Source organism: Balaenoptera borealis (assembly GCF_965194805.1).
Source record: "Balaenoptera borealis genome assembly, chromosome: X".
Lineage (NCBI taxonomy): Eukaryota > Metazoa > Chordata > Mammalia > Artiodactyla > Balaenopteridae > Balaenoptera > Balaenoptera borealis.
Genome location: NC_138881.1, coordinates 64,642,355 through 64,666,972, shown reverse-complemented (window position 1 = coordinate 64,666,972; position 24,618 = coordinate 64,642,355). Strand labels below are relative to the sequence as shown.

General features: G+C 40.7%; 1 protein-coding gene and 1 pseudogene across 2 annotated transcripts; one reads left to right on the top strand and one right to left on the bottom strand.

Annotated features, from left to right (window-relative positions):
* The first annotated feature begins 2,258 nt into the window (after positions 1 to 2,258).
* Positions 2,259 to 8,696, top strand: LOC309620716 (guided entry of tail-anchored proteins factor 1 pseudogene; annotated as a pseudogene). The gene has a single exon. The product of its transcript is annotated as a guided entry of tail-anchored proteins factor 1 pseudogene (transcript).
* A 141-nt stretch (positions 8,697 to 8,837) lies between these two features.
* Positions 8,838 to 24,618, bottom strand: LOC309620551 (toll-like receptor 13). The gene is given in 3 exon segments (XM_082377220.1): positions 8,838 to 16,888; positions 16,892 to 16,939; positions 16,943 to 24,618. Coding segments are annotated over 3 exon segments (1,977 nt in total). The 5' UTR covers positions 18,350 to 24,618; the 3' UTR covers positions 8,838 to 16,366.

Here is a 24,618-nt window from a genome sequence, read left to right as displayed (position 1 = left end):
ATGTTCATACATTGAAATACTGGTCAGCAATACAAAGGAATGAACTATTAATACAAGCAGCAACTTGCATGAACCTCAAGGGTATCATGCTGAATGAAATAAGGCACACTCATGAGTTTCATGGTGTGTAAGATTCCAAATGTATGACAGTCTGGAAAAGGCAAAGCTAGAGGCATGGAGATCAGATCATTGGTTGCCCAGGACTAGGAGCTGGTGGAATATGTGACTACAAAGGAGATGCATGAGGAAGATTTTTGTGGCAATTGAACTATTCTGCATTCTGAGTGTGATAGGGGTTGCATGAATCTATACCTGTATTAAAACTCATAGCACTGGCCCCCAAACAAAATAAGTGGAAAAAAAGGAAAAGCTCTACAGGCCAATATTGCATAACTCAAACAGAACATCTACCAGCTAGATTCAGCCCATGAGCTATGAGGTTTTAACCTCTACCCTTTAGTTTGTAGTGCTCATATTAAAATACAGCACCTCAAAATAATCTATGGTGTTAGAAGTCAGGATAGTGGTTTCCTTTGGGGAGGAGGAGTGGGTAGTGACTGACGATCCATATGAGGGCTTGTAGGGTGCTGATAATGTTCTGTGTCTTAATCTGGATGGGTTAGGGTAACCAACCATCTAGTTTGTCCAGAACAGAGGGGTTTCCCAAGATGCAAGTCTTCCAGTGCTAAAACCAGGACACCCCTAGGGAAGTTGGAACAGTTGGTCACTCTAGCAGTTATATGGGTATGTTCACCTTGTGAAAATTCATTGAGCTGTATAGTTGTGATTCATGCACTTTTCTACATGTGTGTTATAAAATACTTTGCCTTCAACTGGGCACAGATGAGGTCTGATTAGCACAGGGTACACTAGAACTGTTATTTACAATAATGTAGACTTCTATTAACTCAAGGTTGCATTATCATTTTTCTCAGTCATGCCATAGAGCTAAAGCTGTGGTAAATTAAACGTCTCAGATACTTTTCACATGAACTGCTTTTTGGACATGGCAACCCTTTGCTTCATTTATACAGGTAATTTCTAAACTTAGAGAGAGGACTTTAGATTTTTTTTCCCCTATTAAAGTTCATCCTGGGACTTCCCTGGTTGTCCAGTGGGTAAGACTCTGCGCTCCCAATGCAGGGGACCCGGGTTCGATCCCTGGTCGGGGAACTAGATCCCGCATGCATGCTGCAACTAAGAGTTCGCATGCCACAACTAAAGAAGTCTGCATGCCATAACTAAAGATCCCGCATGCCACAACTAAGACCATGTGCAGTCAAAATAAATAAATAATAAATAAATAAATATTTTAAAAATTCAGGGGCTTCCCTGGTGGCACAGTGGTTAAGAATCCGCCCGCCAATGCAGGGGACACGGGTTCAATCCCTGGTCTGGGAAGATCCCACCCACATGCTGCGGAGGAACTAAGCCCGTGCACTACAACTACTGAGCCTGTGCTCTAGATCCCGCGAGCCACAACTACTGAGCCCGCGCACCTAGAGCCCGTGCTCCACAACAAGAGAAGCCACTGCAATGAGAAGCCTGCGCACTGCAACGAAGAGTAGCCCCCACTCGCCACAACTACAGAAAGCCCGCACGCAGCAATGAAGACCCAATGCAGCCAAAAATAAATTAATTCATTAAAAAAAAATTTCGGAAAGCAGCAGTGGAATTAAATTTTCGAAAAAAAATAAAGTTCAACCTGCTTTTGCTCTTATTCTATTATATTTTACTGAAATATATGTTTGGCTTTGGGGATTTAATGTCTTAGCCTGGACCCGCATGATATTTTGCATGCTATTTAAAGACATGAAAGAGCTCTCATCCACCAAATTCTATCCCCTTCACCCACCCTTGACATTATATATCAAAACCACCACTTTTGGGGCTTTCCTGGTGGTGCAGTGGTTGAGAATCTGCCTGCCAATGCAGGGGACACGGGTTCGAGCCCTGGGCTGGGAGGATCCCACATGCCGCGGAGCGACTAGGCCCGTGAGCCACAGCTGCTGAGCCTGCGCGTCTGGAGCCCGTGCTCCGCAACAAGAGAGGCCGCGACACTGAAAGGCCCGCGCACCGCAATGAAGGGTGGCCCCCACTTGCCACAACTAGAGAAAGCCCTCGCACAGAAACGAAGACCCAACACAGCTAAAAATAAATAAATAAATAAAAAATTTAAAAAAAAAAAACCACCACTTTTTTCTGAGTAGCCCCTCCCTCATTGACTCACCTGCCAATACAGTTCCGAACCCTTAGAACACTCTTGTTGTTATAAATTCAACTAAATTTTATTCACAGTAGTTGGGAAATATATGTACTAATTAAGGAGATTTTATGGTTAACCAAGTGTAATGGCGATGTGACATTTCACTCAGAACCCCCTCTTCAGAACTAAGGCACTCATTCCTAGCTGCTGGGAATATTGGTTGCCGACTGCTCACAACTGAGTACCTCCTCAGAAATTGTCCTGTGTTGAAGGGAGCTGCCTTGCCTAAGGTCATGCCCCCTTCTCAGGGGCAGCCCACATGCAGTGATTGCTCAATGAAGGTCACAAAGGCCTAGTTTCTTTGCTTCATTTCAGGACATTTCTGAAGGACCATCTCAGTCTGTGAGATTGGTTGCGACCTCTTTGCAGCTTCTCCCTCTCTATCCAATCCTGATTTCCTTACTCCTTTACAGGTGTTGTTCCCAAAAGCAGCCCCCAATAATCCACCTGCACACAAATCTCAAACTCAGAGTCTGTTTCCCAGGGAACCTTGGGAAGAATTCTAAGATGACTCCCATGATCTTCACCTTCCAGTATTCACATCTTTGTATAATCCTCTCCCCTTGAGTGAGTGGGGCCTGCGACTTGCTTCTAACTGATGGAATATGCTGAAGATGATGGCATGTCACTCCTATGATTAGATTACAATGTAGATATAAGACTCCCTCTTGCTGGCATGCACTAGAGAGACTCCCTTGCTGGCTTTGAAGTAAACTGCCATATTGTGAAAGGGACTATGGAGAGGGTCACATGGAAAGGAACTATGGGTGGCCTCTAGGAGCTGAGAGCAGCTGTTGGTAAATAGCTAGCAAGAAAACAAGAACCTCAGTCCTACAACTGTAAGGAGGTGAAGTCTGCCAACATTCTGAGAAAAGTGGATCTTTCCTTAGTTGAACCTCTGATGAGACTGCCACCCTGGCCAACATCTAGATTGTAGTCTGGTGAGACTTTGAGCAGATTACCCAGCCAATATGAGCCCAGGCTCCTGACTTACAGAAACTGTGAGATAATAAATGGGTGTTGCTTTAAACTGTTAAATTTGTTACACAGCAATAGAAAACTAATATACCAACCTATGACACCAAGAGCTAATACATACACTTATAGAAAGAGTCAAGGAAGACTGGAGAATGAGAAGCCTTCATGGTGTACAACATTTGATTTTGAAATTATATCAAACTGTTCTTAGAGATATCTCAACTTGTAGAGAAAATCTTTTGATGGGGATTCTATTTTTAATTAGGTAACTTGATATTCTGCTCCAGAATGGAATGAAGTTGAGACATCCTAAAATTTTGCAGTATCTAAATTTGTCAAAACAGTCAAAGGAATTAAAAGTAGAGATAACTTAATGGACAAGATTTTGTCTTATAAAAACATTAGTCAAGGAGAGGTACTCTGAATGGAGGCAAAAAGACAGAACCTGTGAATATATTTGAGCTGAAGTATATATACTTTCTAATAAAAATATTAGTATTGAGAATGTTTTCCATTTAGTAGAATTTTTTTCTTCTCCTGTAGAGGGTGTTTTCTCAGTTAAAAACATTGTGATGAGAAGAATCAATTGAAGATGTTTGCATTTTCAAATTTATTAACCATAAAATGCAACTGTGAAACAAATTGCAGGCAATTTTATGAAAAAATTTAAAACATCACGACCATATTGGAAAAAATATGTTTTCAGAAAAATATTGGTAACGTGGTGTTAGAGACAGGTGTGGCTAAGAAACTGATTAAAGGATGTGAGTATATACCAAAAAAATTCTGCTTGTGTTATTTTTTAATGTTCAGATAATCAACATAAGTAAGTGTTTTTTGCTTTAATGTACAGTGGTATATGTTGTTTTTATTTTTAGAAAGAATTTTATTTTATTTATTTATTTTTTTTAAATAAATTTATTTATTTATTTATTTATTTATCTTTGGCTGTGTTGGGTCTTCGTTTCTGTGCGAGGGCTTTCTCCAGTTGCGGAGAGCGGGGGCCTCTCTTCATCGCGGTGCGCGGGCCTCTCACTGTCGCGGTCTCTCCCGTTGCGGAGCACAAGCTCCAGACGCGCAAGCTCAGTAGTTGTGGCTCACGGGCTTAGTTGCTCCGCGGCATGTGGGATCTTCCCAGACCAGGGCTCGAACCCGTGTCCCCTGCATTGGCAGGCAGATTCTTAACCACTGCGCCACCAGGGAAGCCCAAGAATTTTATTTTTTAAATTAGTTTTTAACAGAACTGTTTTATAGCCTACCAATATAATAAAGCCAATTTGTTGATCAGTAGGTAAATATTTCATATATACTGAATTGCTTTAGTGCCTCCTTTCACTCTCTAAAGTATTCCAGTTTAGTTAATATGGTCTCCCTAAGGCTTTAGGATCTTTTCTTTTTGGCTTTATCCCTATCCTTTAGCTTAGCAGTCTCTATAACCCAGATCTCATTTCATATGCAAACTTCATCTTCGGCAAATGTAAAAGGGTCACTTATTTGGGCCACTTAAGCTATCCATTCTTTATCACATTCAAGTGGGATAACAAGGAAAGGGATGTAGGAAGTTCAGAGGTATAAACAGGTTCCTGTTTTTGTTCTCTGGGAGGCCTCTTTTTGCCAATTAATTCATTAACAAGCCCCAAGAGTTGCCTCAGAAAAAGATTGATATCTCCAAGGACATGTGAGTAAAGCAATGAGAAAAGAACAAGTAAAAGGAAAAAAAAAAACCCACACACACATGAGAACACATACAGAGAGAGAGACAGAGAGAGAGGAGGTCTAACAAACAATAAATATGATTCTGAGGGAAAAAAACACCAAAATTGCGAGGGCAGGAAGGTAAAGCCTATATGAACCCTAGACACCTTTGCATTAGTCCCCTGGAGGGAAGAGTTTATGCCATTCTTCAGGTTACAGTGCCTCACTGTTGCAGGGAGGGGGACCCCTTCCAGGGCCCAAGAGTGGGCTCTTGTCTAACACTTGGAAATGAATTGTCCGAGGAGGCACGTGCTGACAATGCAAGGGACTTTATTGGGTAGGGGCGCCCGCCGGAGAGCAGCAGGGTAAGGGAACCCAGGAGGACTGCTCTGCCATGTGGCTCACAGTCTCAGGTTTTATGGTGATGGGATTAGTTTCTGGATTGTCTCTGGCCAATTGTTCTGACTCAGGGTCCTTCCTGGTGGTGCATGCATCACTCAGCCAAGATGGATTCCAGCGAGAAGGATTCTGGGAGGTTGGTAGGACATATGGACTGGCGTCTCCTTTTGACCTTTCCCGAATTCTTCCGGTTGGTGGTGGCTTGTTAGTTCCGTGTTCCTTACCAGGACCTCCTGTCATAAAATAACTCATGCAAATGGTTACTGTGGTGCTGGCCAGGGTGGGCAGTTTCAGTCAGGGCTTCCCCTAACACCACTACCTTCAACATTGGAGTCCTTTGCATCAGGCCACCATTGTAGTAAATACCATTTCCCCCTATTATCTAATAGAACTCCTAAGTTGTAGCCAGGTAGATGGCTATCCAGCAAGAGACTACATTTCCCCATCTCCCTTGTGGCTTGGAGTGGCCAAGTGACCAAGTTCTGGAAATCATTGTGAGCCATTTCCACATTGTGACACTGAAAGGGAAAGTTCATACTTTCCTTTGGCCCTTTTTCCCATCCTGCTGGCTAAGAGATGCCAGAAGATGAAGCAGCCACCTTGGACTCAGACATGGCAGAGCTTCTTTACCAGCCCTGGACCACTTACCTCTACTCTGTTAACCTAAAAGAGAAACCAACTTCTATCTTGTTAAACTAGTTGTGTACAATCTTGGGTCTCTTTCTTATAGTACCTGCACCCTCCTTAATAAAACCATGCTGAGCTAAAGTTGCAAAATTTAAAAAGTACACACCGAGTCACTGGAACATGAGTAGACAGATCAATGGGACAAAAGAGAAAGTCCATCATAGAACCAAATACATACAGAAAATTTGTACAAAATCAAATCAGTGGGGTAAGGATGGACTTTATTTTTTAAATGAATAGTGTTGACACAACCAGCTATCTATACTATAGAAAAAGATAAAGTTCCATCTCTTCCTCACACCATACAGCAGTTAAAACTCTAAGTGGAATGAAGATTTAATGAATTTACCCTTTGAGCCAACAGTTTCATTTCTGCAAATTTATTCACGATAAGGACATATCTGCACTTTATGGATAATGTATGTACATTTTCTCATTGTTTGTAATAGCAAAAGACAGGAAAAAAACTTGCGTCTACCAATAAGGGATTAGATTTTTAAAACTATAGTATATAATTGAATGTTACACTATATGAAGTTGTAAGAAAGAATGAGAAAGCTCTGTATCTTCAGGATGTACTTAGGTGAAGAAAGCCGGATGCAAAATAGTGTACAGTACTATGCTACCTTTTGTATAAGAAAAGGGAGAAATGAAAATATATATTTATTTTTGCTTGTATCTGTATAAACACTGAAAGGATATATCAGAAACTAATAAAATGGTTAGCTATGAGAGTGGAAAGAGTGGGGTAGATGGGGACAGGAATGGGTATGGGAGTTCTAAATCTAAGTATTATGTAAGTAATAATTATTACTATTATTAAGTATTAACAGGCAGTGCGCAGGCGCGGCGGCGCGCCTCTGCGGGGCGCTGGGCTCACTGCGCACGCGCGGCCGTCAGCTTGGTCCCAGGTGGAGCTGTTTTAGCTGAGCTGGCGCCGCCGTGAGCCTCCGAGATGAGCGCGGCAGGGGCCGACCGCTGGGCTTGGCTGCTGGTGCTCAGCTTCGTGTTTAGGTGCAATGTACTCAGGATACTCCTCCCGTCCTTCTCCTCCTTCATGTCCAGGGTGCTGCAGAAGGACGTGGAGCAGGAGTCACAGATGCGAGCAGAGATCCAGGGTATGAAGCAGGAGCTCTCCACCGTCAACATGATGGACGAGTGCCAGATACGCCAGGCTGGAGAGAAAGATCAACAAGATGACTGATAAGCTCAAAACTCACGTGAAAGCACGGACAGCTCAGTTGGCCAAGATAAAATGGGTTATAAGTGTTGCTTTCTACATATTGCAAGCTGCCCTGATGGTCACACTCATCTGGACGTACTACTCTGTCCCTGTGACCGTGGTGCCGAGTAGATGGATAACTCCACTAGACCGCCTGGTAGCATTTCCCACTGGAGTAGCAGGGCTTGCAGCAAAGGAACTGACGTCTGGAGAACTTACGTGTCCAGTGTCACCGAAATGTGAAGTAGCAGGGCTACAATTCAACCCAAGCCTCCCTCCGTAATCCAAGCCCAATACCTGGGGTCTGATACCCCGTTTATTGAAACACCACCTCTGGTTCCCAAATTCTGTGACTCCTTTTCAATTCACACTATGCTTAGCCCCTCTGCAGCATTTCCTGCTATCGGCCATTCTTTCACTTCTGAAAGAATTTCTTTTGGGTGTTAAAATTAGTACATGTCATTGTAGAATGATTAGAAATATAAGAAAAAACTTTTTAAAACACTCAGTAGCTATGGATAACCCCTCTTAACATTGTGGTATATTTTTTCCAGTCTTTTTTTCTATTTATTTTTGTATGGTTAAGGTTATCTGGCACATACAATTTTTTACCCCTCTTATTATGTAAGCCTTTTCCCATATCAATAAATTTCTTCAGATTAGGAGACGGACGTGCTGCTGGCTGTGCTGAGAGGGCAGCTTAATAAATTTCTTTATTAAGGAAAAATATATATATATATATATATTTGTATTTGTCTAATGTCAGGAAGTACTTGGTTAACTCTATCACTATTGCTTATTCTGAGGTATCTCCATATTTTTAAATATCAGTATAAGAACATTTTTCTATATTGACCTTTAATTAGATTTCCACCATGAATTGATTTTAAATACTTTAGATTGATGAACAAAAAAGTTCTGTTAAGAAGTCTCTTCTGTATCAGTGCTAAAATCCAAGTACCATGAGCTCCAAGACCAGTGGCATTGCTGCCACTCTATTTGGTTCTGTCAAAGTCTTACATCCTTTAGGACCAAGCCCATTCGCCCATATTTGTTCAATTTATAGCTGCAGTTCCTGTAGTAATTCAGCATGTATCACAGACTCACTGTGTATATCTACAAATTTTTAAGCCTAACTGCTTGGGAACAAAAGTTGAAATAAACATAGAGGGAAAAATATTTAGCTTCAGGAGGCAAGATTTTACTGAGCTAGATGAATACAAAAATAAATGATGTTTGTGCTTTTTTATAAATAAATTTATTTTATTTATTTATTTACTTTTGGCTGCATTGGGTCTTTGTTGCTCCACGCGGGCTTTCTCTAGTTGCAGCAAGTGGGGGCTACTCTTCGTTGCATTGTGCATGCTTCTCACTGCGGTGGCTTCTCTTGTTGCGCAGCACGGGCTCTAGGCGTGCGGGCTTCAGAAGTTGTGGCTCGCGGGCTCTAGGGCGCAGGCTCAGTAGTCATGGCGCACAGACTTAGTTGCTCCGCGTCATGTGGGATCTTCCCGGACCAGGGCTTGAACCCGTGTCCCCTGCATTGGCAGGTGGATTCTCAACCACTGTACCACCAGGAAAGTCCCTGTTTGTGCTTTTTAAGAGGTGGTTATGCCACCTAAATATTTATGCACAATTTCTGAGAGTTCAATATGTATACATATAAAGAGGTCACATATACATATTTTTAAAAGTCTTGAATCAATTTAGAATTAATATTTGTGTAAAGTATGTATGTATGTATTCATAATTCCTACTTATTTTGCTTAACATCTCACATAAAAGCATTTTTCATGTTAAGGTACACTTTTCATAAACATACTCTTTTATGACTATAAAATATTTCATCCTATAGATGAACCATAATTCACTCAACTATTACTTTCTAAAGGTAGACATTTGAGTTGTTTACAAACACTCAAGAGCACCACAAAAAAAAGGACATAAGGAATGTCTTTGTGCATAAATCTTCCTGTATTCTGATAATTTCCTTAAAATAGAGTTCTAGACTTAGAATTACTGGATGGAGGTATATGATATATATGTAGAATTGTTCTCCAAAAGTATTTTACCAACTCCACCAGTCTCACCAGCAGTGTTTGAGAGTGCCCATTTCCTTATACATATAGAGGATTTTAAGGGTTAGGACCACTCACATTCAGTTTATTAAAAACAAACAAAAGTTAAATCTTAGCTCACCACCCCTTTCTTGCCCTTTCTGTACTCTCTCCTCCACACCATGTGCCCAGAGTCCTCTGTGCTGCTTCCCAACCACCCAGGGTCTCTCACTGAGCTGTCCCACCCAAGCTGGCCTTCCCTAGAAAAGTTGACACTCTAGACTTTTCCCTCCTTATCTCATCCCCACACCCAAATTCAAAACTCTATATCCTGCATGCTATCCTCTTGGCCTGCCCTGGCCAGCAGATCAATCTTTTTTTTTTTTAATAATTTTTTTTTATTAAACCAAAGAAACGTTGGGTCTTTGTTGCTGCGCGCGGGCTTTCTCTAGTTGTGGCGAGTGGGGGCTTCTCTTGTTGCGGAGCACGGGCTCTAGGCACGTGGGTTTCAGTAGCTGTGGCACGCGGGCTTAGTAGTTGTGGCTCGCGGGCCCTAGAGCACAGGCTCAGTAGTTGTGGCCCACGGGCTTAGTTGCTATGCGGCATGTGGGATCTTCCCGGACCAGGGCTTGAACCTGTGTCCCCTGCATTGGCAGGCGGATTCTTAACTGCTGCGCCACCAAGGAAGTCCCAATTGATCTTATATATTCATTACCAACAATGTATAATAAATGATAATAAAGAATAAATGTGTTAGGCCAAAAAATGGTCCCCAAAAGATATTCACATCAAATGCCTGGAACTTGTGTATGTTGCCCTATTTGGACAAGAGTCTTTGCCGATGTCTATTGAATTAAGCATCTTAAAATGAGGAGAAAATCCTTGATTTTCCAAGTGGGCCCTAAATGCCATTACAAGTGTCCCTATAAGAGAGAGGCAAAGGAAGATCAGGCACACAGAACAGGAGAAGACCATGTGAAGAGGCAGGCAGAGATTCGAGTGATGCAGCCACAAGCTCAGGAACAGCGGCCAGCAACCAACAGAAGCTGGAAAAGGCAAAGAACAGATTCTCCCCTAGAGCTTCTAGAGGGATCATGGCCTCGCCCACACCTTGATTTTGGACTTCTGGCCTCCAGAACTATGAGAGAATAAATTTCTGTTGTCACCATCTTTGTAGTAATTTGTTACAGTAGTCACCAGAAACGAATACAGTGCATCACTACGTTCTCTCCGTTAACACTAAGGCTGTACTTCAGGACAAGACTGTGGAAGAGATATTGTGGTTTATTAAATAACCACCAGGTGGCAGTACTGTGCAGGGGCTAGCAAGGAAACCGGTTCTGCTACTTCACATTCTCTCTGGTCCCCTTTCCTTTCATCACTGCAACTCACTGATGCCAATCTTCTTTCTAACCCTAAAAAGCTGCTGGCTTGGGCCTTGGGCATCCACAGGTAGTTTAGATTATAGAGATTAGGTTGGGCATTTCAGGGGATGGTAAGCAATGAAATGAGATCTGTCTTTTAGTACTCTACAAAGCTTGAAGTACCGTCAAAGCTGAGCTGTATCCTTTGAGGGAAACAACCCAGGTCTCCCTTTAGGGATGACCTTTAGCAAATGGTGAAGTGGACAAAGCTGGTGGCCTCTATGTTTCTAGCTACTCCTTTTCAGTAAGCCCATCCTCAGACACCCAATGATCTTTCTGCCCCAGGTCCTTCAGTCATGAGGAAGGTGAATTTCTTAGCTAACATCTATGGGCCAGGCATCCTCCTAAGACCATCTGTACATTATTTCACTTAGTCTTTAACACAGCCTAGAAAAAGCTAACGTAATTATCCTGATTTTACAGAGTGGAAAACTGGGGTTTAGAGCGGTCAAGTAACAGGGTTACAGTTCTTAAGTGGTCGAGTCAAGCCTCAAACCTTGGTCATCTGATATTAATTGCCATATCTTAGTGCTACTGGGCTTCTGGCCATCTTTCTCTAATTTAACATTTACTGTCTGTATCACTCATTCGACTAGCATTTTAATTATCTGTTACACAAATATATGTTATCTCCTAATTAGATCGTAAACTCCATTAAGCCAGGGACTACACCTTAAGCTGTGTTTGCAGTCACGTATCACCTGTGGCAGTGACCCTAAAAGTTTTAGCTTTTCACTAGATGCTTAACATTTCTCATCTTGGGAAACAGTTCCCCCAGTTAGAACCCCTGTCGGTGTCACTTTATTTAATGATTTTCAATTTAGAAAGATTCCATTGAGAACTTTATTTGGAAACTACAAAATTGTTAGGACTGGACTTAGAGCCACCATAATCCACAATAGCTTTATCTCAGTTCCTCCTAAATGTTTTAGGATGCAATAGGCCACCTATAACAGGCTTAAATTCCTCCTAGAGGTACAATATAATAAAATCAAAGATGATTGTAGTAAGTGACATTATTGGGTCAATGTCACCTTCTTAATCTGCAGACAAACCTTTACAGCAGTCAGTGTCCAGATATATCTACAAACCTGTTTTTATAGTTCCCAAGTTAATAGATCCTCTATTCTCATTTTTGCATTGTATATCTGCATTTTCTTAGGCTAATTCTAACTCAAGTTGTTTCCTGTTTTAAATGAACACATATGTAGCTTCCAGAGCCACTTCTTTTCACTTCAACAATTAGAATGAATGTTATTTTAGACATAATAATTAAATCTACCCAATGATGAAGATTCTTTCTGGGATTCTATGAACCCTTCTATATTTTCACGCTTAGAAATATATCCTCACTATATTATCTTTTATCTCAAAACTCTTACGTCAATTTTGCACTCATTTAGTTGGATTTCACTGTACCTATATATTATTCTTGCAGTTTTTTTCCCAGCTTTATTGATATATAACTGACATAACATTGTGTAAGTTTAAGGTGTACAATGTGTTGATTTGATACATTTATATATTGCAAAATGATTACCACCAAAGTATTCTTTGATTTTTTAATGGTCTTAGGCAAAAGCAATACAATGTTGACCTACCTTCATATTTACTGGTAGAATGATTAGGGTGCATTAGTTTAATGGGCTACCCATCACAAAGTTATCAAGTGAGATCACAGGTATGAAAGTGCTTTGGAAACGGTAATTAACAACACACATGTAAAATTATAGTATTGTTACTGTTATTCTTTTGAGAAATATTACAAGAAGAGAAATCCAAAGAATATTTAATGATTACATTTTGATCACTGTGTAACCTAAGAGGAGTTAATATTTGAAGATAGGAGAACCTTCCCAGAGCTTCCTCAATGTAAGTAATTGCTTAACCCAGTGCCTTTCAAGCTATAATGTGTATAAGAATCCTCTGGAGATCTTGTTAACATGCAGATTCTGGTTCAGTTAACACGCAGACTCTGGGTTGGGCCTGAGAGTCTGCATTTCTGACAAGCTCCCAGGTGATGCTCATGCTCCTGATCTCTGGACCACACTGTGTGTGCCAAGGAATAATTTTGGCTCTGCCTCTTAAACTCAATCACTAATCCTATTATTAAGGGCAAATGTGTGGTTGCAAGGAAACATATATTCAATAGGTGGAGACATTATCCCTTTCTCATAAATACAGAGCTGGCACTGAAACTCTGGTTTGGAAGATGAGCTTAAAAATCATCCAGGTAGGGGCTTCCCTGGTGGCACAGTGGTTAAGAATCCACCTGCCAATGCAGGGGACATGAGTTCGAGCCCTGGTCCGGGAAGATCCCACATGCCACAGAGCAACTAAGCCTGCGTGCCACAACTACTGAAGCCTGTGCACCTAGAGCCCATGCTCTGCAACAAGAGAAGCCACCGCAATGAGAAGCCCGCACACCGCAACGAAGAGTAGCCCCCGCTCGCCGCAACCAGAGAAAGCCCGCGGGCAGCAACGAAGACCCAACGCAGCCAAAAATAAAATAAATTAATTAAATAAATTTTGAAAAATCATCCAAGTAGGCCCATATAAATAATTCTAAACAGAGAGATTTCTATCCCTTTTTTCAGTATCTGTAGGGAAAAAAAATTCAGATCTTTCTAACAAATTAAGCTTAATATATTTTTAGCTTTACTGGCAGGAACATTTCTCTTTTTCTCATGTAAATTTTTTTCTGTTCCAATTTAAACCACTTGTTACTGCAGATTGATTGATGATAGAGAAATTAACTACATAATCATTTCCAAATATCTTTTTTATATAATTACAGCTCCAATGGCTTCATTTTAAAGTGCCTATAGTTTTAGTAATTTGGTCTAGGAAATGAATTTCCCTGTATCCCAGCTAAGTAAATACTTGATACATGTAAAAACATAATGCAAACCTTTGTATAATGGGTATGCCTTGAGTTACTGCCCCAATCCCTTCCAAGACTAAAACAACAAGAGTGACAATGGCACCATTTTATCTGTGGTGGTGTGATGGTATTTTTTTTAAATACAAAAGACAATTCCACTTCTTTTTTAAGATGACCTCAAAGACTGGCGAGACAGTTTCGTTCAAGGAAATAATCATCCCTTTACTGGATTAAATAATATGTTCTGTGGGAAAATACCCACTGTTTTCCTATTTGGAGATTTAAGTTGTGAGGAGAAAATCCTATTCACCTGGCTGATAGTCACAAGCAGGACCAGCTTCATGGGCATGTGACCAGTGCAGTCACACAGGGCTCCACACTCAGAAGGTCCCTGTACTTGGTTTAGTGCTCTGCCATCACTGTCTTGAAATTCTGAATAACTTTTGGACAAGTGGCCCTGCATTTTCATTTTACATTAGGCCCTGCAATTATGTAGCTGGTCCCAAGTACATAGGTGAACACTGCTGTTCATCTGGTTTCCTGGAATATGTGTATAAAATGTAGTCTCTGTTCCAGCATGATTGCCTCATCATTTCAAAAATGAAACGAGTTCAAGTTATTAATTATCCACCTTTCCTTCCAAGAAGGACTACACACACATGCACCAATGTGTACTTTCCTACTAGGCTACAGCCATCACCCTCTTCATGGTATTGTGCCCCTCCTATCACACACTGTAATTTCAAAGAATCCTATACAGCCATTGATTGGCATGCTGCCCAATGATCTTAGTCTGCTAGTCATTTTCACTTATTAATTTCATGGCAGAATAATGTATAGAGATGTTTTTGTTTTATTTTTCCTGCTGTGGAAGAATCAGGAAGAATAAGAGAAATATAGCTCCCCCCCATCCAAAGGGAACACACTCCTATGCCTGTTGAAGTTGTCTGAAGACAGGAAGTTGTCTTCCTGTCTTTTAGTTTATTGAATCATGCTAGTGTGTGTGTGTGTGTGTATGTGTGTGTGTGTGTGTGTGTGTGTGTGTGTGTGTGTGTGTGTGATGGGGAGAGAGCAGGGCACAGAATGGTGACTGAAGCACCCAGAGAGGTGAAGTTTACTTAGGACCAGGAAAAGAACAGAGGTCTACTTGCTGTTTCCTTGAGTGCTGGGATCCAAGACCCATTTCATCTCCAGGGAGGTGAATGGCTATGTCCAATTTTCAGCAAAAGATGCAGTGCCAAGCATAGCCCAGAGGCAGCAGAGTCCTCAGACTCCAGGGATCCAGCTTGGACGATGGGCATACAAGTGGTAATGTGGACCAAAGACTGGAGAAATTGCCCCCCATTTTTTTCAGGATGCAAAAAAAAGAGCTGTTTTTCACTCCTGAGCACTTCTTTTCTACAAAAGTCCTCCACCAACTTTTTCTTTTTTTGCTTTATGCAAGAACATGAGGGGTTAGTGGGTGAGGGTGGGGAACCCATAATGACTAAGATAGAATTTTTTAACAATCTAGCAGAACAGGGCCTCAAAATCAGATATCATTTGATTTAAAGAAAATTAAGTAATGTCATATTTCTTGCATGTCCCATGAGGCAGTTGTAAACTTTTCCTGCAACAATATAATATTTAACCCACAAACATCCAGCTGATGACTCACAATTTCCCACACAAATGCCCTTGGATTTTTCCCTAACAGTTTAACAAAAGTCCTGTCCCAAACATGCCGACCTCTCTTCACACAGGGGAGTCATTTGTATGTAGTACAGAGAGACCTGGCAAGGGCCCACTGAGGTAGACGTTTGACTACCTGAGCTGCTAAAGATTCTGCCCATCAGGGTCTTTCTTCCTCAACAAACTCTTCCCAGAGTCTTAGGGATAAAGGGCAAAGACCAAGTCCTCATGGAGAGACAGTCAGAAAAGGGCAGTGTTGGTACCCTACTAATCCCACTATAGGCTGATCTCCTCTAGATCCCTATGGCCCCTCTTGCTCCAGGAATTTATAGCACTTTTCCTGTAAGAAATTCCTTCCTACAGGAATCTGTAGCACTTTTGCCTACTACCAGAGCCATGGCCCCTATGCTGGGTGTTGCTCCCTACAGATATTGCCTGCTACAGGACACTGGTCTGTGTCTGGTGCTTGAAGCATGAAGCCATTGGGGCTACAACCCAAAGAATGGCTGCCAGAAACTGCTCTATGAAGTCTGTTTTATCACAGCTAGGTGATAGTTCCTGCAGTCATCATTGCACTGCTAGATCATCAAGGCTGCTTCCCATTGAGTAAATCAATGGATCCAAACTAGGACTCTCCTAACGCTTGGGCTCTGACTTAAACAGAAGCCGGCCTTTGGAATTTCATGCCCTAAAGGAGAATACACCAGAATCCTAACTTTTTTTTTTTTTTTTGCTTTTATTAAACCCTGTGTGTGGTGTTTATGTTGTTATAGGTTCTTAGAAGGAGTATAGTTCAATCTATCTTGACAGGAACTGATTTGGATAAACTAGCTGAGCAATGTTCTCAAGCACATATGAGGGCCCTACTTTCCAGATATCTAATCCCCTAAGAGCGGGATTACATCCCCTAACACTGTTCCTGAAGCTTCCTCAGGCAGCTCCCTTCACTCTTCCAGTTGCCTGATGGACATTAACCAAATAACGGTCATGAGCAACCTTCTCCCCGCAGAGCAGGTACGTTCAGTCACACTCTTAGTCGATACACACCTTGGGCAACATTGGATTTGAGGTCACAAAGACTTCTAGTCACTGGGCCACAATTAGCTGTGCGTTGTCTTTCTCCACAGATTTGTTGCCCAATGCATTTCTAATACGAGCCCAGAAGAATGGCCTCTCTTGGGCACTGTCTGGCCAGGTGATAAATGTCTGCCTATTCACAAGTTTCCTGAGTCGGTGGTAGCTGGATAACTTATAGTTTGGGATCTCTTCCAGGAAGATCAAGATGATGACATCCTCGTGCTCATAGAACATCTTGATGCTGGCCAGCTGTACTTCAAGCTGGCACCATTCTCTGTGCAGGTAGTGGTTACTGACCACACACAAAGTTTTCTGGCTGGTGTTGATGGCATTCTGGATGTTATCAAAGGTGTCTATGTCTGGTTCAAAGTCCTGGTGGTGAAGACAGAGCTTAAAAGTGGGCTGGCCACCTTCTTCTAGGGCTGGAACAAGCTCTTCATATACCCACTGCTCATCAGTGGCAGTGAAAGAGACAAAGGCATCATAGATGAACTCCTTCTCTGTCCTATGCCACTTGGCCAGGTACCAGGCTCAAAATATGTAGAGCCCATACCATAGAGATGGAGTCATCTTGGCAATGAACTAAGAGGAGACCATGGTTGTGAGGACCAGACTGAAGGAGCAGAAGAAGCAAACTTTTCCTAGGTCAAAATTACACATAGAATCATCAAAATCTATCAACAAACTCTGGATATTTGGCTGCTGACAAGTATAGCTCCGGAGGTAGGGGATATGGACATTTGCTGTGTTTATTGACCAATTCTTGAACCATGCATTGTCACAGCTGCACTGAAGTTTGTTCCCATAGAGATCAAAGTACTTCAGAGATTTCAGATTCTCCAGATGACTTTGATTAATGACTCTTAGGTTGTTGAATCTTAAAGAGAAGACCTGAAGGCTTTCTAAGCCAGAGAACATGCCAGGAGTCAATGACACTAAGTTGTTTTCTAGGCGCAGCATTTTTAGTCTTTTGAGTTTTTGGAATAAGGAAATATTTAAACTGAGACTTCGGTCTCCAGATTTTGTTCCTGAGATATCCAACTTTGTGAGATTAATCAGGGAGTCAAACTGAAGGTCGTCTAGGAATACCATGGGATTTTTCCCTAGGAGTAACTCCTGCAGGCCATTCAGCCCTTGGAAGAAGTTGGTTGGAACAACCTGAATTCCATGTATTTGTCCTTCTAGGTTGAGTTGTTTCACAGACTTGAGGTTCATAAATGGAGGAAATGGCAAGGTCCTAGTGGTTTCATAACTAATTTTATTAAAACTGAGATTCAAAACTTCTAGATTTTCCAGGCCCAAGAAAAGGCCTGCTTGAAAACTTGACAAGATATTGTATGCCAAGTCAAGTTTATAGAGGTAATTGAGGTCAGAAAATGCATTCTCCTCTATGTCTTTCAGGCGGTTCTGGGAGAGAATGAGAACTTGGAGCTTCTTCAGAAACTGAAATGTTCTGCATTTCAGTGTCCGAATATTGTTGTATCCAAGGTCTAAACTCTCTAAATTTGGAAATTGAGCAAAGGAGTATTTGTCAATTTCTACTATCCAGCACCCAGCCAAGTTGAGCTCCTTCAATGAATACAGCCCATAGAAGGCCATATTATTGAGTTCTGTGATGGGATGTCTAGAGAGAAAGAGAGATTGTAGGTACCTCAAGGGTGAAAATGCAAAATCTGGAAATCTTTTAAACTTATTGTGGCTCAGGTCTAGGGCTCTCAAGTTCTGGAGGGCACCCCAGGTCCTGTTGCTGAGAAAGGAAAGTTGACACATGTTTAGATTCAACCTTTGGAGGCTGGGCATAGCATCAAACTCACTGTCATTGAGATGAACAAGATTATTGCTTTGGCTCAGGTCAAGGGACAAAAGCCTGGTACATCTGGCAAGGCGCTTTATGCCCCCTGCATTAATGGCATTTTTCCAAAAAACCAAAGCCTCTAATACAGGTAAATTTCGGAGGAGGCGACACCAAATATAGACATGGTATATCTTCATTTAGTCAAAACCTCCTTTATATTTTTAAAAAGTTTTAAAATATTCTCTGTAAAATTTTGTGTTTCTGTGTTAGGGTATGTCCTAGAAACTTTTAGATTTTATTATTGAGATATTGAGAAATATCTTATTTTTTCCTAATTTTCTAGTTAAGTATAGCAAGGGTGCCATAAGTTTTTAATTTTTTGTGTTCTTGTTGATCATAAGCATAGAAAGCTTTCTGAACTCATAATAGTTTTAAAAATATGACTGTTTATTCTATTAGGTTTATCTGTTAATGATTATGTTCTCTGTAGGTAATGGAAGTTATATATCTCTTTTTCAAATTCATACATTTCCTATGCATTTTTTTATGTTGGTCTCATAGTATTGGTCACAACCTCCCTATATTAAATCATAGTGATGATAGATTTTTTTTTGTTAATGGGATGACATCTATAGATTTTCAATTAATTATTTTATTTGCTATAAGTTTCAATATATATCAAGTCAGAAAACTTCCCTCATACTCCTAATTTTTTAAGGAAGAATATAGTTGAGTTTGACCAGAACACAAAGAGAGAGGGGGAAATAGAGCCATCAACTAAGGGAGAGTGTACAGGGGCAACAACTTTCTTGCACAGATGATAAACTGGCAGTAAGTACAGAAGTGTGAAAATATCAAGCACTTACTATGTGTCCAGCATTTTCATAGGCATGAATGACTCACTACAAAACTCAGCAAGATAAATAGTCTCAACCCCACTGTATACATGGGGAACTGGAAGCTCAGAGACACAAATATTGTACAGCTAATGTGAGGCAGATTAGCAATTCAAAGAAAAGGCTATATCTTATTTATGTGGAAATTAGATGTAAGTTTACATACATTTTTAATAGCAGCTTAATTAAAGTATATTTTATATACCATAAACTTTATTCTTTTAAAGTGTATAATGAAGTGGTTTTTAATATAGCTGCAAATTTGTGCAATCATCACTATCCAATTCCAGAAAATTGTCTTCACCATCCCCCCCTCAAAAAAACCCTGCACACATTAGCAATCACTCTCCATTCTTGCTTTTATGTAGGCTCTGACAACCACTAATCTATTTTCTCTCTCTATGGATATGCTTATTCTGGACATTTCATATAAATAGAAACACACAATATGTGGCAAAGAAAAAACAAAACAAAACAAAGCAAAGGCTATATCATCTCAGAACCTCATGTTCTTTCCACTACCTTCTGTCGCCCCTTAATTCCAAAAGAGCAGCCCCCAAACATTTGTAACAATGATTACATCACAGGGATACTTGTAACAACTCTATCTCAGTGATCACTTTGAAGAATGCTAATTTGGTGTATAAATTCTAGAATATTCCACAAAAGGCGGTGTCCTAAGTTTATACTTACACTTTATATTCATGTCAATGACAGAGAAAATGAAAAAAACAATGATCTGATGATAGTTTCAATTTTAAGTCAGCCCGCTGGTATTAGGACTGAGATGAGTAGATTGATTCAGTGCTAGGAGGCCAATGCTTTAAGGCATTTTAACTTTGTTAGGGAACAGGAAGGAAATGGATCAAAGGATGAGAGATTTCATGGCAAAAGTAAATATGAAAAGAAGGAGGGCTTCCCTGGTGGCACAGTGGTTGAGAGTCTGCCTGCCAATGCAGGGGACATGGGTTCGAGCCCTGGTCTGGGAAGATCCCACATGCCGCGGAGCAACTGGGCCCGTGCGCCACAACTGCTGAGCCTGCGCGTCTGGAGCCTGTGCTCCGCAACAAGAAGAGGCCGCGATAGTGAGAGGCCCGCGCACCGCGATGAAGAGTGGCCCCTGCTTGCCGCAACTGGGGAGAGCCCTCGCACAGAAACGAGGGCCCAACACAACCATAAATGAATAAATAAATAAATAAAATTTAAAAAAAAGAAGGAGAAGGGCAAAGAGGAGGAGCAGAAAAGGAAGAAAAAGTAGTAGCATAAGTAAATATGTCTTGCATAAGTGTGGGGTGACTCAAGGAAACTGGGTTGAACAAGATGGCATTGCCAGATGAATGCTCTCACAGATGACAAGGGTTACCAACATGACCCCTAAAATCTATCCCTGTTTGTCCCAGGAAATTTTAAATGAAGGGAAACTGTAAAGCTCCAAACATCCAAATTGCCCACCCTGACAAAGTACAGAAAGGGACAAGCTTTGTTGGTAAAGGTTCCATGGGGGCAGGGCTAGTGGAGGAGGTTTCTTTTACCTGAAACTGCTGGTGTTACTGCAATCAAAGGAGCATTCAGAGCCAATACCAGAGCAGGGAGCTGGGGCCTATAAACCATAGAAGAAGAGAAGTACTTAAAGGTAACCAAAATGAAGGGCTTCTAGAAGCAGTTGTGGAACTAGGTTCAGCATGCCAGGGAGATGAGAGCAGAGAGTAGACAGTCAAGAAAGTGAATAGGAAAGAATCTGTGCAAAGACCCAAACAGCACTGGTTTTTGCAGCTTGAGTTTAGGCCTGTCACACTGAACTTTTCGAAGTACTGGAACAGGGCAGAGAGCCAAACTCTTCTGGCTGTGGCATTCAAAATGAGGCAAGGATAGTGAAGAAATAAGAACTTTCTATAGTAGACTAAAGATACATGCTCCCCAATGTTCATAGCAGTACTATGTACAATAGCCAGGACATGGAAGCAACCTAAGTGTCCATAAAGAGATCAATGGGTAAAGAAGATGTGATAATGACTCAGCCATAAAAAAGAACAAAATAATGCCATTTGCAGCAACATGGATAGACCTACAGATTGTCATACTGAATGAAGTAAGTCAGATACAGAAAGACAAATGTCATATGATATCGCTTATATGTGGAATCTAAGAAAAAGAGTACAAATGAACTTATTTACAGAAACAGACCCTAGACATAGAAAACAGACATACGGTTACCAAAGGGGAAGGAGGGGGAGACATAAATTAGGAGCTTGGGATTAACAAATACACACTACTTTATATAAAATAGATAAACATCAAAGGTCCTACTGTGTAGCACAGGGAACTATATTCAACATCTCATAATATCTTATAATAGAAAGGAATCTGAAAATATATATATATATAAACTGAATCACTTTGCTGTATACCTGAAACTAAGACAACATTGTAATTCAACTATACTTCAATTAAAAAAGAAATTTCTACAGTAAACTAGATGTCTGTATACTATGTAATACAAGTTTATGATATTGTCACTGTGCTGCTCTACTTAATTTTTATATTAGAAAAATATATCTATGCTGACCATATTTTATGAACCAAAAGTCAAGACATGCTAGTCTTACATTGGGTTAGAATATTTTTCATTGGAACTAGCTTTAAAATTTCAGGATGTATTTTTACCATATTTGTAAAGGTTAGTCTAAAGCACAGCATTTAGCATTTGATTAAAAATGATATTTGTAATCATTTTAATTTTTTTAAAAAATTGGCATCAGGCTTTCAGTTTAGAACATAAACACTTATTTCGAAAACTTTTATAAGCAAATAAGGTTAGATCTACATCACTTCAACCCAGACCATCTTTTCCCAAAATATTATATGCCATGGACTGCCTAGATAGCAAATTCTTTACTGAAAAAAGTTAAAAAATTTTTTTCCAATAGGTGGTACATGCAGATATTTAAAATTCAAACAGCACAAAATGATGCACAGTAAAAATGTAAGTCTCCTCACCCCAATTCCTCAGCCCTCCTCCTTTGTTATCAGCTTCTCCTGTGTCCTTCCAGACAGAAAATCTCTAAAATGTCTGTAAGGAGAGGCTATGAGGATACTGGACAGTTGGGTATGGGGCAAGGAAGGAAGGAGTCCCAACGAGGGGAAAAAAGAGTACACAAAGGGTGAAGGCAGGAGTTGTGAAAGACAACTTTGACTAGTTTATAACTTTGTCATTAGTTCACCCTTGTTTAGAGAGCCCCTAGCCTAAAGCTTTACTTTCTTGTAGCAAAGCTTGCTATACCAAAAGCATCTGAAAGCTGAGCATCTGATTCCAGGTTCCTTAATATTTTTTCCTCCAAAACAATGATTTAAAAATAACTAGCACAAAATTAAATGTATGGATGCAATCTAGCACAAAGCTGCTATAGAAATTCTAAAGCTCCACTTCTCAAAACACCTGGAACCTGGCTTCCCCCTAGTTAAGGAGCAAACTATGCAAGAAGAAAAGGGAAAAAATTATTGACAAATACAGAACATATAAGCTAGCTCATTTTTAGGGAAAAACAAGAAGTTGAGTGTTTTCTACCTTAGCTGCCAGATTCCATTCCTGATCCTCCTCTGTCCACTATATACTCTTTTTTTTTTAATTTTTTGGCTGTGTTGGGTCATCGTTGCTGCACACAGGCTTTCTTTAGTTGCAGTGAGCGGGGGCTACTCTTTGTTGCGGTGCACGGGCTTCTGCAGGGGACATGGGTTCGAGCACTATATACTCTTAAGTCAACATTTCTGTGTCCTTTGCTATGCATTGGTGCTTGACAGCCAGATTTACCCCTTCCCTCTTCCCACAAGGATGCAGCTGATTTTTTGGACTGGACCCTGTCAAGCCAGCCCATAGAACTCGAAGTGGGGTACCCACACAGTAAAGGAGGAGCTGTGGTTCTCTCCACCCTGGAGCCAAGTCAACCAACTTGCAAGTCTACCCATGATACGCCCACTGCAGAAACTGACAGGATCAAAGGAGCCATTCAGAAAACTGCTCAACAAAGACTTTTCAAGGCAGCTGCTGCTGTATTTGCACAGAAAAGACTGCGCCTAAAATTAGCACCCAGAAGATTCTAAACCCTTTGGAATTTCTTTCTCTTAAGCCTCAACACTTCATTTCAGTTTAGGGCATTTTAATGGACAAAAGGAAACCTTATTTACTTACTTTGTTTTTAAAGTAAACTTTCTATTTTGAGATAAATGTAGATTCACATGCAGTTGTAGGAAATATACAGAGAGATGTCTTATACATTTTGCCCAGTTTCCCCCAGTGGTAACCTCTTGCAAAACTATGGTACAGCATTACAACCAGGATATTGACATTGATACAATCCACCAATCTTGTTCAGATTTCCCCAGTTTTACTTGTACTTATGTGTGGTATATTTAGCTCTATAAAATTTTATCACCTATGTATGTTTGTATATCCACTACTGCAGTCAAGATACAGAACAATTCTATCACCACAAATAACTGCTAATCTGTTCTCTGCCTCTTTGTCACTTCAAGAACCTTATACAGTTGGAAACATATAGTATATGACCTTTTAAGTTGGTTTTTTTCACTCTGCATAATTCCCTAAAGATTCATCCAGATTGTTGTGTATATTATTAGTTTGTTCCTTTTTATTTGAGTAGTATTCCATGGTATGTATTCCATAGTATTCCAGAGTTGGTTCATCCATTCATCAGTTGATGGACACCTGGATTGTTTCCACTTTTTGACTATTATGAATAAAGTTGCTATGAATATTCATGTACAAGTTTTTGTGTGGGCATATGTTTTCATTTCTCAGAGATAAATGTTAATTCACTTTTAAACTCAGCCTTTTTGACTAAGAAAGACAAGCGATATGAAAGAATTTCACATACACTGAATTAACTTGCCAAACCATTTGTGCGAAAGACTAGCCCATCTCTCTCATGACTCAGTATAAATCCTTAAAAAATAATATGTTTAGAGAGGTGAAGTGACTTGTCAAAAGAAAAGCCATGAGAAGAACCCAAGTTTCCTGATATCAAGTTGCTTTTATCTTCCGCCAGGTTGTCCATGTAGGTTCTAGTCCCACAGCTGGCAGAAAGGACAATGAAAATCCCACTAGAAAGGATGTTATTTTGCTAGTTGGATGGCTATCCCACAAACAGTTATACAGGGATTTCTTTAGGATAAGAACAGTAAAAGGGGGGCTTCCCTGGTGGCGCAGTGGTTGGGAGTCTGCCTGCCAATGCAGGGGACACGGGTTCGAGCCCTGGTCTGCGAGGATCCCACATGCCGCGGAGCAACTGGGCCCGTGAGCCACAGCTGCTGAGCCTGCGCGTCTGGAGCGTGTGCCCCGCAACGGGAGGGGCCGCGATAGTGAGAGGCCCGCGCACCGCGATGAAGAGTGGCCCCCGCTTGCCACAACTAGAGAAAGCCCTCGCACGAAACGAAGACCCAACACAGCTAAAAAAAACCAAACAAATAAATAAATAAATAAATAGAGTAGCTATTAATTAAAAAAAAAAACGCAAATGTCTGTCTGCCTTTGTGTCCAAATTTAAAAAAAAAAA